The sequence below is a fragment of the Cygnus olor genome, chromosome 9, assembly GCF_009769625.2.
Source record: "Cygnus olor isolate bCygOlo1 chromosome 9, bCygOlo1.pri.v2, whole genome shotgun sequence".
NCBI lineage: Eukaryota > Metazoa > Chordata > Aves > Anseriformes > Anatidae > Cygnus > Cygnus olor.
This window is the reverse complement of record NC_049177.1, coordinates 4414027-4427686: the sequence shown is the minus strand read 5'-3', so window position 1 is coordinate 4427686 and position 13660 is coordinate 4414027. Positions and strand designations below refer to the sequence as shown.

The 13660-nt window shown below is 41.6% G+C and overlaps 1 protein-coding gene across 28 annotated transcripts in view; it reads right to left on the bottom strand.

Moving 5' to 3' along the window:
* The window catches only part of DOCK10 (dedicator of cytokinesis 10), a 155403-nt gene that overhangs the window by 8114 nt on the left and 133629 nt on the right, over window positions 1-13660 (bottom strand). For 14 of the 28 annotated variants that reach the window (XM_040566605.1, XM_040566615.1, XM_040566606.1 and 11 more), the window contains exons 45-53: window positions 13240-13455; window positions 12460-12517; window positions 12030-12128; window positions 10465-10571; window positions 9888-10010; window positions 8753-8866; window positions 8059-8064; window positions 2237-2383; window positions 1552-1762 (exon numbers count right to left, since the gene is read on the bottom strand). In XM_040566605.1, coding sequence (XP_040422539.1) covers window positions 1552-1762; window positions 2237-2383; window positions 8059-8064; window positions 8753-8866; window positions 9888-10010; window positions 10465-10571; window positions 12030-12128; window positions 12460-12517; window positions 13240-13455 — 1081 coding nt within the window. The remainder of the gene's footprint in view (window positions 1-1551; window positions 1763-2236; window positions 2384-8058; window positions 8065-8752; window positions 8867-9887; window positions 10011-10464; window positions 10572-12029; window positions 12129-12459; window positions 12518-13239; window positions 13456-13660) is intronic. The other 14 variants (XM_040566607.1, XM_040566618.1, XM_040566609.1 and 11 more) reach the window with 3 other exon arrangements.

The following is a 13660-nucleotide window of genomic DNA, read 5'->3' as shown; positions in this document are numbered from 1 at the left end:
GCAGCTCAGACCTAAAGGAACTCCATCATACAGGGTGGCTGTCTCCACGGACAGCAGGAAACCAAGGACTTCCAAAGCTAGAAGCACAAGTAACAACCAGGAACGGTAGAGAGCCAGCGATCCACAGACTGCAGCCAGACCACACTCATCCTCTGCGCGATGCAGGCAGCAGGGCTTTGGAGCAGGGTGCCTAGCAGGTACTGTTCCAGCCACCCAGTACCTCTGGCCAAGCACAAAAAACTGCCATTAGTCTTCCAGCTCTACCAGTAAGCCTTGTTTTCTTCTCAAACTAAAAGCATTTCTGCTTGCATAGGAAGCAAGCGAAAGTATTTGACTTTATCCAAAGGAAAAGAAGGTTTCCTTTACAGAAAAGCACTGAGCTGAGGGAGGTGCCAAAGGGAAAGCAGGGGAGAAGAGAAGGTCAAATTCCCACCTAACGCCGAAGATGGAGCCAGGCTAAGAACACTGGGAGCTGATGACATTGTGTAATAACCTAAGGGAATTATTTTGCTGGACAAACAACCCTCTCTGTTTTTGCCAGATGTACCGTAACAGCTGCACTTTCAAGTCAGAGAAGCTACCTGCTTCAGTACATACCTCAAAACACCAAGTGCTGCTCAAGCACTTAAACCGCCCCCCCCCCCCCCCCCCCAAGCTACTCTTCCTTTCTTCTTCTTACAAGCAAAGCTGTGTCATGTAACAAGATGCCCCCAGACATCAGTGCCTCTTCTCTGACTTGCCAGAACAAAACTTTTAGGCAACTACGCCTATACCATAAGCAGCTTTCTTCACTTTGCCCTTTGGGGGAAGCACATGCACTGAAGTCAGTGGGGAACTGGATTTTATCACTCAGGAGCCTTTGCTGTGAACATCAGCCTCCCTGCTCGCTGCTGTTCATGAGAACAATGCTTCTGTCTCAGACAGTTTCTCATACTCCCAGCCAAAATTCAGACAGGTCAAGTTTCAGTAGTAGTTTCACAGAGATTTCAATCATGATAAGGAACTGAATGTTTTCTGTTTAACATGACTCACTAAGAACAGACATATCCAGTATTCCCTACATTCCTGTCTTAAAACAGTGACTGCATCCACTGAGCTAAAAAGCTTACCTCTCACTTTTAAACATACTGTATAATGCATCTTACTCCCATTTTGAACAAAAATCTTATCTGCAAAGATTTACTCAGCAGAACAGGCACCCTACATTGCTTTTCCTTTGACTTGTTTATTATCAAAACAACAACGTGTCCGAGTGCTAAGCTGCCTCCAGCAGAACCACTCCCAAATTCCATCACTGTAAGATGCTAATAATTAGGTAAAATAAGACAGCTGATGACTCCATGAATGAAAATAACCTTACATAGGATGGTCCTCAGGACTGTAAGGAAGAACATGCTTTGCAAATGGACACACTGAAAAAGATTATTTATCATTCTGTATAACATGCTGTGCCCACTGTCTGCAGAAAACCTGGCATGTGAAACCCGCTGCGGGGCTTGACTGTCAAAGGCAGGGTTGGGAGGGGCAAAGCAGCAGCAGCAGCAGACGTACTTGTCAGGATTGTGCGCCTCTTGCACTGCTCTTCCACGCCTCCGTGCTTTTTTCCTGAGAGTGTGAAAGGCGTTTCAAACACAAAGCGGTTGATGTTGTGATGCATTTCGAAGTCGGTCTTTCGATCTTCAGCTTCTTTCTCATCAAAAAAAGGTGTGACATACGTGACCTGAATATAGGCATATTTTGGATCCAGGTCTTTGGGGTTGACCTGTGTAACAGAGTGGCAAACATAATAAAATTCATTTAAGTGTGACAAACTGCCAAGGTATCCATTATGTTTCTGATGCTTTTATCTATCATGGCAATACAGATGAAAAAGCGAGACTTCCAAATGCAATCTTCAGACCACAAATTAATACAAACATTTCAAAACTAAGAGGCCTGTTAGAACAGTGGGCTTTTTGAACATAGCCAAAGGCAAAAGTGAATGAAAGATAAATGACAGAGAAAACAACCTGCTTCTGCATTACAGTAAATATCTGAGTGCCCTCTGCATGCACATGCAGGCATATGCTTGCTCTCTTCCTACTGACTGTTGCACTGCAACCAGCGCACAGGTTAGGGTCTTTTTTTGGTTACAAAACTAAGTCACACACTGTTCACATTTGTTCAAAATACTGCTCACAAAACATGAACTGTGCACTCGCTTTCCTCCCGTGTACAGGAATCACATCTTTCTTACCTTGTTGGAATCCTGGATGATCTTCACGTTATCTATTCCAAATTTGTCCGCATACAGTTTGAGCAGCCTCTGAGAGATCTCAGACAAGCCAGTTAATTTGGGTTCTTTATAGATATATTCTTTTCCTTCCTCTTCTTCAAAAAAACCCTGTTTGGAAAGAAATGGAAGGATATAGTGAACACAACAGGCAAGGCAAAGCCTAAATGGGGTGCTTACACCAGGCATCAAGGCTGTCTGTATGGAGCCTCCAGTATGCCATTTCCAGCACCTAAGATAAAGGCTTGCCTCTCTCCATCCTTGCAGACACATGCCTAGATGTCTGCATGTATACTGGTTTGGTGTCTCCTAAGTTACCCAGGAAATAACTCATACGCATCTATTCCTGTAGGAGATCTAGTTGTTTAAACAGTGACAGTGCGTCCTCTAGAATGCTGATGTGTGTTGTACAACAAAAGAAAAAAACAACTAATGAAATAAAAACCTGGACATTTCACATTGTTTAGATGTGAATCATTTAGTTAAATTACCTATTTCTGAAGCACTATGCTATCAGACCATGAGCACAACAGCTCGGGGCACACACAACTTGTTGCCTGCAGGCACAGCCCTCTGGCAGCCCCATGCCGATGGGCAGCGCTGTGGCACGGAGAGCTCCTGTCAACTGACCTGCATCTGCTCAGGGCTGCTGGAGAAAACTCTGGTGGCATCCTGAATGGCCATATGGAATTGCAGCATTTACAGATGCATTAGTAAATGATTTACATTTGAAAAGAAAAAAAAGAAAAAAAAGAAAAAAAAAAAAAAGAAAAAAAGAAAAAAAGAAAAAAAAAGAAAAAAAGAAAAAAAGAAAAAAGAAAAAAAAAAAAAAGAAAAAAGAAAAAAGAAAAAAAAAGAAAAAAAAAAAAAAAAGAAAAAAGAAAAAGAAAAAAAGTCACGCAGACTATGTTCCTTTGCCAAAAAACTTGGTCTTGTTAGGGTCATTTACTTATTGCACTGGGTACATGCGGCAGAGCTTTAATGAAAGGCTCTGCTGAAGAACTGAACAAGAACCTGGCAGACTTCAGAAGAAATGCTGAAAAATAACAGCATCGCATCCCACGCAGGTGAGACACTCAGCTGCTACAAGATGAACAAGCACATCACACACTAGGGGAGCAGCTCTCCCAGCTGAGCAGAAAGCAGCAGCTGACCCATTAAGAAGGACTGGATTTATCCCAACACCATGGGCAGCACCAGCCCTCCTTCTAAGTTTTCATATGCCACTGATGAAATTTGGCAGTGTTAAATACTGCAGCTGTCCCCAGACACTCCTCCTTTCACCTTAATGCAAAGTGACCCAGAGGAAGATTCCTGAAGCTGCAGGGATAGAGAAGAAAAGAAAGACAGCATTAATGATGCCAGACCCGAGGCCCTTTAAACTTAACGTGATGTAGCTTGGACAGGTAATTCTACGACATGCCTTAGCAAATTGTGATCTGTTGAAAACCAGAGGAGCACAAGTGAATGAAGTCAGGGGATCTGCCAAAATCTGCTGCAGGTATTCATCCGAAAAAAAACCCCAGCCCTTTCATGTTGAAGTGTATTCCAAACATTGGTTGCTAAAATTATAGACCAGGCAAGTGTTTAAAAAGATATACAGAATTATGACAAATCAGCTAGAAATTCTGATGTTTGTTTAGGAACAAAACCCTGAGCTTTGTTTTAGCAGGGCTTGACAAATATGTGCATCTGTGACTTCTCCTTCAGTCAGGACAAGGGGCAAGAAAACCATCTTTATTAATGTGGCAAGTGCCAAGAGCACTGTGGGCATTACCAAAAACAAGTGACTAATAGCAGCACCAGCAGCTTGTCTGATAGCATCTTAATTAGTCTCACCGTGACCTTCTAACATTGTGCCATTCTTAACAATATTATCAATTAAACTCTATAGGCTTGTGAAGACCCACACAGGTAATTAGGGAACAAATCTAGAGCTCAAAAGCTGACACCCTAAAAACATTTACTGAGCTAGGCAGGCAACTGACTTTTTATTGATTTCACTGAGAAAATCTGCAGGATCATAACCTGGTTTCTGATCTTGTTTCCCTTGAAGAAAGACCACTATGTGAAAATAGCTGAAAAAGTGATTACTTTCATGCAACCATACTCAAACACACTGCTCAGGATTGCTTCTGTCAAAAACCATCTGTTTTCTGTTACCATTCGATGCTTTTAACAAACAACAACAAAGCAAACACCAAAACAACAGCAAAAACTGTTTTCCAAATTAATCACAGAGCAAGCTAAAATATAGCTTATCTTCTTATCCTAGATGCTGTGTCTGTGTATGTTTGCACGTTGCAAGACAATGTTTATATGCAAACGCCAAATCTCTGTGCTGATGCTGCATACATAGCACACTAGGATGACATCTGTGTTAATGGCTTTGCTTGGGAAGAAAAAAAAAAAAAAAAGCAACACTCCCCCCAAATAAACAACTAACAGATTTAGTCTTGTCTCTAATGCAGGGGATATCATTTAAGTACATATTCCCTGCAGTATTTCAGCTGACAAGTGACAAGCAGAAGTTAATTGTGAGCTATAAATACTCGTGTCTGCCATATGCTATATGTCTGGCAAAGACTACTGAAAGCAAGATTAAATACTTTTTAGGAGCCAAATATCCTCCAATTCAAGGATTTTGAAATATTAAGCAGCCAGGGTCACGTTATCAATGCATATCCCTAGACTATTTTCACACTGGCTGTTTTTGCGCTGTAAGAACAATCCAGCCTTACAGATGAAAATCATTACGTGGAGCAGCTGAATGTAACGGAAGGGAGAACAACTTCATGGACGGTAGGTTATTGGTTTCTACCGAGCTCTGATGTGCCGAGAGTCAAGCTGTGACCCAAGACTGTCAGCGTGGGAGCGCTGGAAGGGCCCTTCTTCCTCCTTGTATGGCCGCAGGTGCAGCCCTTGAAGCTCACAGTAAATCTGAGGCTCTTCTCTGCCCTTTGCTGGAAAAGCACGCGCTGTTCCCGCAGCAGGATTCTGATGTAAAGTCTTCTGCCTCTTCTAAGGTGACCTTCATGCAGGCCAGGTGCACGCCGGTGGGAAAAGATATTGCTGGCTTACGTGGGCTAAAATTGGCTAATGGTCCAAACCCTACCGCAGCAAGCATGCCCCCACGAGAGTGAGAGAGGAAAACATCCCCACAACACATTTGCCTTAGCACCAGAGACGACCTAGCCTTCAATCTTTTTTGCATATTATCCTGTTCTACTGTCAGATCTGGACATTGTGATTCTGCCCCATCTTAATAACAGCACAAAACTATTGCAGTTCCAGACAGAGGTGCTCAGCAGCACCTGGCTGCTGGGTGTCTAGGAAGACAGTGGGCTTGTTGCACCCTTTGGTAAGGAAGCTATTCCAGCTGTTTTATCACATTTGGAAAAGGGAACACACCCTGTGATCTTCAGACAAACCTGCAGTCATCCTACCGCTGTAAAAATCTGCCCTCCAACTTCCAGAGCTTGCACAGATGGGAGAACAAAGCCTCACTCAGCTAACACTGCGCTGAACCGTGTCTCGAATGTTCTTTGCTTATCAGCACAATACAAGTTTTCAGCTATTCAACATCCTTAGCAGCTGATTTTTTTTTTTTTTTAATTCAACAAAGATCTTGACTTCTCAGAACACATCTGTGAATAAAATCATGGTCCCTGGCCCATAGCAAGTGCGGCCACTTGGTGGTGCAATGAGATGCTGTCACCGAAGGCCCATAGCAGTTTGCAGCCCGAAACAGCAGCTGCCATGAAACCCGTCTCTCTGAAGCAGCAAATAAAGCTCGCTGGTGACATCCTTCCTAAGGAACAGACCCATTCGACTCGTCCTTCCAGAGGGTCCCTAAAGCAGTGTAGTAACCTAACACCTCCTCTGCCTTTGCGTGAAGAACCATTTCTAGGTACAGCTGCAAATTTCCTTTTCCCACTAAGAACCAAACCCCCAAATTCTACCATGCTGACACTGCAAAATACAAACAGTATTTGCAATATTCTTTTATTCTTTAATTACTTTCTTTGTAGTTTTTGTTACAATTAAGAAATACCAATGTTTAATGTTCACAAAGCAGAACATATATTTATTGATACAATTATTAATGACCGCACGTGTAATAACACATTTTTTAAACATGTATGCTTACACTTATATCTACCCACTTTTTTTTTTTTTTTTTTAAATTTAAATAGAGCAATGTGCCTATAAGGCTGAAAAGGAATCCCATACCTGCATATTGAGTGTCCTTGTGTGGCATTTCCCTTGTAGTGGCCTAAGCAGAGCGATTCATATTGGTAACTAGTAAAACCTGCAACCATTAGCTTTTGGAAGCAAGTGTGCAGTCTGCCTTCAACATAGATAAGAGAAGAGTTTGTAATGATGTAAATGAACTGGCCACTGAAACTGCTTTCAGCATGGAGCCCTGCAAGTACTCTTGTCAGCAGAAGGAACAAAAGTCCCCATGCCTTTCCACCTGCACAGCCAAAGTGGAAGCAAGTGGCACAAGGGAAAAGGGACTTGCCAAAACACTGAAAGGAAACTTTCTGGATGGAAAATTGCACAGTAAGTGGGAACACATGATTCTCTCTCCTTCCCCTTCCTGGTCAAGGCTCATCTGTAACTCTAACACCTGATGTGGTGCTTTGTGTATTGCTACGTCTTCCTTGACCAGCTCTGCACATTCAGTGCTATTATCCTCGGCAAATGAGGCACCAGTAATGTTGATGGGAATTATCTACCTTCAATTATTTGCACTGTGCCATACGCTTTAGTCACTATGCCTCTGCAAGGAGCAATACAGAGCAGTCCCACTTTCTACCACATAAAATCTCATCTGCAAAAGGAAATGAAGGAGCTGTGCTTGTTTGCATTTAGAGCTCAGTATTCATGTGCACCAGGGAATAAACCGAGCAATACACAGCTATGAAAAAGTCATATGCTTTAGAGCACTAAAGCTGTTTAAATGAAGTTGCCCGTGTGGCACTGGCAGCTGAAGAGTCTTTGTGCTGTAACAGATTTTAACCCAGTTGAGCAGAACTGCTGCAGCTCAGTTACCCACTTACAGGTAGCTTTAAGCCACAGACTTGGCCTCTGGGGAGAGATGCATGTACCTGCACTGTCTCAGGGACAGCCTTGGCAAGAAGCTGGAAGCAGAGAGTCCCATTTTCCCCCTCCACTGCCCCCATCTTGAGGAAGGGCATACAGAAAACTCTACCCTTCCTCAGGTAGAGCAGCTTGCTTTCTTGCATTTGGCAAGCTTTGCTGATTTGCAGGAAGAGCCAGGACTCACCATTCCCCTCTGACTCCCAATTTGCTTGCTCCTACAGGGGAATACTGGGCCTGTGGTTGCACCCTACTGAGGGTGCTCCAATTACCACTGCCACTGACTGCAGACTGACAGCAGCTTTCCTCTCTGGAGCTGCTGCACAGGCCAGAAACAGTCTTGCATTCAAACAGCATTAGTGCGACACTGAGATTTTCAACAGAGAAATACAGGGTCCAATCCTGCACCCAGTGAAGCTGAGAGAGAAACCGTCACTGAGATGAGGTGACAGCATTGAGCCCAACAGTGCACACAACATGGTGACAGCTACAGCGTTGTAATTTGGGTAGCTGAACAAACAAAAATTAGTTTGCAGGATGCAACGATGAATGGAACAATGTTATTTCATCTGCCACAAACCAAAGAATCAGGAGCGCAGGAAAGTTAATGTTAAGTAACAGTACAGGAAAGGATGGAGGACGTGTGAGAAGAATTAAACAAAACATGCAACTAGACTTACCACAGCCTTGAATAAGACCAAAAGGAGAAAAGAGCAAATTTCTGTATTAAAATCCAATTAGCAAACAGAATGATTCACATCAATCTGTTGTTTATACACCTTTTTATTTTAGAGTAAAGTATGCTTGCTAAAAACAGTTCTTAAAAGAACATGCTGGATTGCTACACTGGTTTGTAGTGGAAGAAAGCACAAAATAATGCTTTGAGGATGCTGAAGCACAGCAGAGGGAATAAAACTACTCTACAGTATATTGCACAGAATCAGAGGTGGCCTGAAAGCAGAAGTCAGACAGCAAGAAACATAACAAAACATCTACTGCATACTGCTCATTTTAAACTTTATTAGAAGAGAGGGCCATATGTGGAAGATGCTTTACCTGGTTTCACTTAAGTTTTATTCTGAAAAAAACTTGCCCTACCCCTGTCTCAGCTTTGCTTGCTGATGTCAAGAACTAAAGCTGATGTACACGTCTGTTCTCCGTTGCACCACTAACCCACATCAGTTTACACAGATGCAACTGAGTGTTCTCTTTTTTCTAAAATCCTCCTTGGAATTTGACCCATGATGCACTTTTTACCCCATGACTCACTGTCAACTGCTTCCCTGTTTTAGCTTTCCTGAAATACATCATGATTAGAAGAACCTGGCTGAAATCTAAGCACCTGTCAGAACAAAAGAACACAAGGCAACTTACCTGCCCATAAAATGCAACACGGTAGTATCTCCCAAACAGGCGTTTCTCAGAGTTCACTACTTCCGCAACCTTCAGGTATGAGCGGTGGATGTCATAGTACAAATCAGACAGCCTCTACGTTAAGAGACAGAAGGAGAGAGGGAAGGTGAGAGGGAGCAAGTACTTTGGGAAATGACACTGAGGCTCTGCAAGAGCATGGCTTGCCTTAATCAGAAACCCAAACCTTTGCAAAGATGGCTGTACACACTAAGGGAATGGTTTAACCCTGTCACTAATCTCAAGATTTCTGTCATCTTCAGATAATTTTATGGCAGAAGAGACTTTGTGTACGGGGTCACACAGCATTCCACAAATGAACAGTGATAGGGACCTCTTAAGCAGTCAGAGAAAGTAAATGTCCTACGTGCAGGGGAGGGCACGGTGCCAACAACTCCAGTCAGCAGTCAACTCCATAGTCACAATCCTATGCAGAGATGTGCTACCCACACCCACCACTAAAAAGGGTTTTCTTGTGATAGAGAACAGGGAGATCAACTAAGTTTAAATCTGAGGACCTGCTTCTTCAGTGTACAGCCTATACCTACTCCTTTACTTCTAATTTAAAAACCACAAAATCAGCAACTGAGATTATCATCAGGTTATCCGTTATGTGTTAAATGTAGAAAGAAAATAAGAAATGAAGGAACCCTGGAGTTGTGAAGAGACCACAATAAATTATCAGCTGTTTCTGAGCTTAAATACAATGCAAATGTGCTCTTGGTTTTAAAAATGCATGCAAGAAATCACATTCATTGGTTATCAGAGATAGATTTCTCCACAGAGACATGTAGTTCTGGACATAACTAAAAGTCTCTCAGTGAAATATGGCTAGAAAGCTGTTGCTGTGGTTTTGATGACCTTTAGCGGTTGATTCTTTTTTGAAAAATTTTTGTTCATTTATGGTTGTATTGATGCTGAAAAGAGGAAGATAGGATACCAAAGTTTTTTGTTTACTCATAGCACAAAGCATTAAAAGGAGAAATTACAGACAGGAAGAACAAAATATTCCTTTTAAAGAAAGCACTTTAATTTAAAAATATTGATTGTTACAGTTGGCTTAAGACAATTTACATAAAAAAAAAAAAAAAGAACTTACTTTAAAGTCCCTCTGCTTCTCAAAAACAGCAATGATGGGCTTGTTAACCTCTGCAATGAGCTCATATCTCTCAGACTTCCACAGATATTCAACACACAACTCCAGCTGCTCCACCAGAATGTTCTGCAATTCAGCAAATACTATGGGTTAATTGATAGCTGACAGAGCTTCATTAACAATTATACAAGAAAAGTACCTACCCACTGTTTTATTTTTATTCCGTATCTTCTATACTAAGTTTAGTTCAATCACACAATATTTAGTCAGGTATTGGCCATGTAGCACTTCTTCAAATAAAAAATGGAAATAATGGTAACATGAAAATACTTGACATCTCATTCAGAAGAACAGGATGGCTTCGTGGGCTCCAACTCTAGTATTTAATGTTCTGGTTACCTAAAAACACATCCCCCCTATTTAGTAAAACAGCTATGGCATTTCACTCAAAAGCTGCATGCTTTTTAATGTTGGGTGAAGCGCACACTCGTTATAATTTGTTTTAACGTACGCAGGAATCCATTAGCAATACTACTGTCCGTAAATTTAGAACAAGTATATAAATATTAATGCTGCTGACCTCATTATAGGGAGTATCTTGCATCCCAGAGTCTTCCTTCATAGCACCTTCTTCTTTAATGTTGGGGGTAATGCTTAGAAAAGCAGGCCATCCCATGGAAAATAAACCTTGAAGTACAATTCATAACAACGTCAATTAATGACTGAATCACCACGCACTTAAAAAAGTTACTGGATGTCATTAATACAAAGCTGATTTCATTTGACTGGGTTAGTTAATTTTTTTTTAACAGCCCAAGTGATGAGAAGCACAAATGGAACTGACTGAATTTATGAGACTATTCTACATTTTCTCTATGATATAAATCCATTTGTCCAGGCAAAGGGCAACTGCAACACTTTCCTCATGCAATCTTATTCCTCATTTTGGCATTTCAGTTCCTTAGATGTACAGTGCTGGCAGTAAAACTACATGTGCCGCACTCCCTTATACAGGAATTACCATCGTAGATGGAGGCGAGACAATTTTTACTCATGAAACCAATGCTGCAGCTGGTGACCTGACCTACAGGCACTGAATGCTACATGCTGGGGCTTAGCACTTGTCCCACACACCACATTTCCTAAGCGAGGGGCAGAGTTTCCACAGGCTCGCTACAGCTGACGGAGATGGCTGCTCCAGAGCACGCTGCACTTCTGCTGGCCTCGAGGATACCATGGCAGCAGCACTCCTTACCCTGCTCAGGTTCAGAAGAGCCATCACTGTCCTACTTGAGGAACTCTCTCGCAGACAGCTCAGGTGGCGCAAGTTGCTGAGGCAGCTCCTCCCCCTCCGTCAAGTCTGGGAGGAGTTCTGAGCAACTTTTTACTAACGTGTAGGTTTAAAATGACTCAAGTTCTTCACTCCACCTACTGTGATCTGTTATTTATACAAAGCATACAAGTGAACTGTCCCTGAAATACTGCTGTTTACAGAAAGCCCCCTTCTGAAAGGATGTATTTTTGTCTCACCCCCACACACTTGAAAGTTATCAGAGAACCATGGTCTTTCCAAAACTAACAGTTTTCTCTTCCCCAGGTACTTGCTGTTATCCCTGGAAATTACTATTTATGAACACTGCTAAAATTACTCAAGCTGAGAATTACTGAAATACACATTTCATAAACTAAATAACCATTGGCGTGGAAGCATTTCAAAAACATAAGCCTGCACTTTATTTCTCTAATAAGCATCACAGATTAAAAAACCCTTTATCTATACTAAGTTACATATGGATGACCTGATATTAATTCTGCCCTTGTCCCCCAGCTTTGGACAGTCAAGGGAATTGAATGTGGATTTGTGTGCTAAACACCAATTGACCTGAGAGGGATTTCTGTTCACAACGAAGAGCAGAGTGCTCTGTCCCTGAAAGAACCTTTAACCAGAGACATCAAACCAGCCAAAGAGCATCAGGAAAGTAACACACAATGTTTCTGATATTACTTGCTTGCCATTACAGCCATCAACATGCACTATAAGTATTTTCACTTTGGTAGATATTTTTCCAGATCAATTGAAGAATGGTAATTGGATTCCCTAGCCATGTTATCTGACCCATAAACAGGCACGGTTAGAGCACTCACTTCCTCCAGTGTGAGTTGTTAGTAACACATTACTATCACAGACTTGACCATCCTCCAGGAGCATACGTGAGGTACAAATCTTTTCCATTTTCCAGTAACCTATGATAGCGTAAGATGGTATTAGTACACCGCTACTGGTATGTGTTAATACATGCATATTTAATAACGACACATTAACAAGTGAAGCATTCTCTTTTAGCACTAGCTTAATAAACATTTAATTAACCCTCTTTACACAAAACACACACAGTCACTGTTCTAGTGCTAAGACTAGTATTTACAATGTATTTTAAAAATAAGATCTTTGGGTAGAATTCAAGCAGCTTTAAGAATATTTCATTTTATAAGTACGGAAAGCAGGACAACCAAAAATTGTTTTCAACAGTATAATTTATAGACACACGGTTAGTTTTGAATATGTTGATCTTACCCTTTCTTTTTAGGTACTCTGCAATGAGAGCAGCGATATGGATATAGCACATAGCAGCCTGCAACGAGAGACCAAAATACATGTATATGTTAAAGCAGACTATATGACTTAGCATGTGCGTGATAAAGAACACACACTTTAATCACTGTCAAGTCATACTGCCAAAAAAGGAAAGAAAATTAACGTAACAATTTAAGAAAATAAGGTATTAAATGATGAAACCTCTCCTAATTAATTTCACTGGATGTCTCAGATAAAAGCACAGACTAAGAGTTAAATGAGGACATCAGGAATTTTGCTCAACAGAACAACTTAACATCACTTTGTAAATAAGATTGCTGGGCTATGCACTGGAGCTTCCCATCACCCATTTAGCTTTTGATGAAAGGGACATGTCATAGGGCAAACTCCTCTTCTGTGCTGTATGAGGGGAAAAAAAGGACAAAATATCCTGTATGTAAATTAAGCACTGTTTATAACCTCGCCTACACTACAGCTACTACGCCTGCTAGGTTTAAGCAGTTGAGATGCTAACGCGATACTGACCACAGCTCTGTCCCTCTCAGACATTTCTAAGTCTTGGTCAAGCACATATCAGGCACTGTTACAACTAGGCAAACTGGGATAATAAGCACATCACATCTCTAGGCACAGTTCAAACCTGACTTTAAGTTCAAGTATATGACAGACACTGTATATCTCTTAAATCATTGCTGTTATCTGTCTTCCACAGCCCTTTTCATCAGAATATCTCAGCCTAGTGATAAATGCATTTGTTACCTCTGATAAATCTCCATTTCTTGCGTGAATCTTGGCCATGCTTTCAAGCCAGGTCCTACGTAATTCAGGTGTGCTGGCATATGAGTTTGCTAGGCTGTACTGCAGATCCACAAGCATCTCAGGGTCTTTCTCATGTTCCTTCATCTGAGCTGTAGCCATCAAAACTGTTCTGATGCGTTTGGTCAGATCCTTCACCTCTGCTGGGAAATTAACGTTCTTTGGGAAAGATAAGCAATACATCACTACAACCATCTAGAGAACCACATGCAGCACCCCTGAATGAGCTTATGTTCTGCTTGTGGAAGATCTTCTCCCCCTCCCCCAAATTCAGTTGGTTTTGAAATGGATTTAAAGTTCAACAGTATATACACATTTTACACTGTTGTGTGTGTTTTTGCTACATGTTTATTGAACAGGTTAA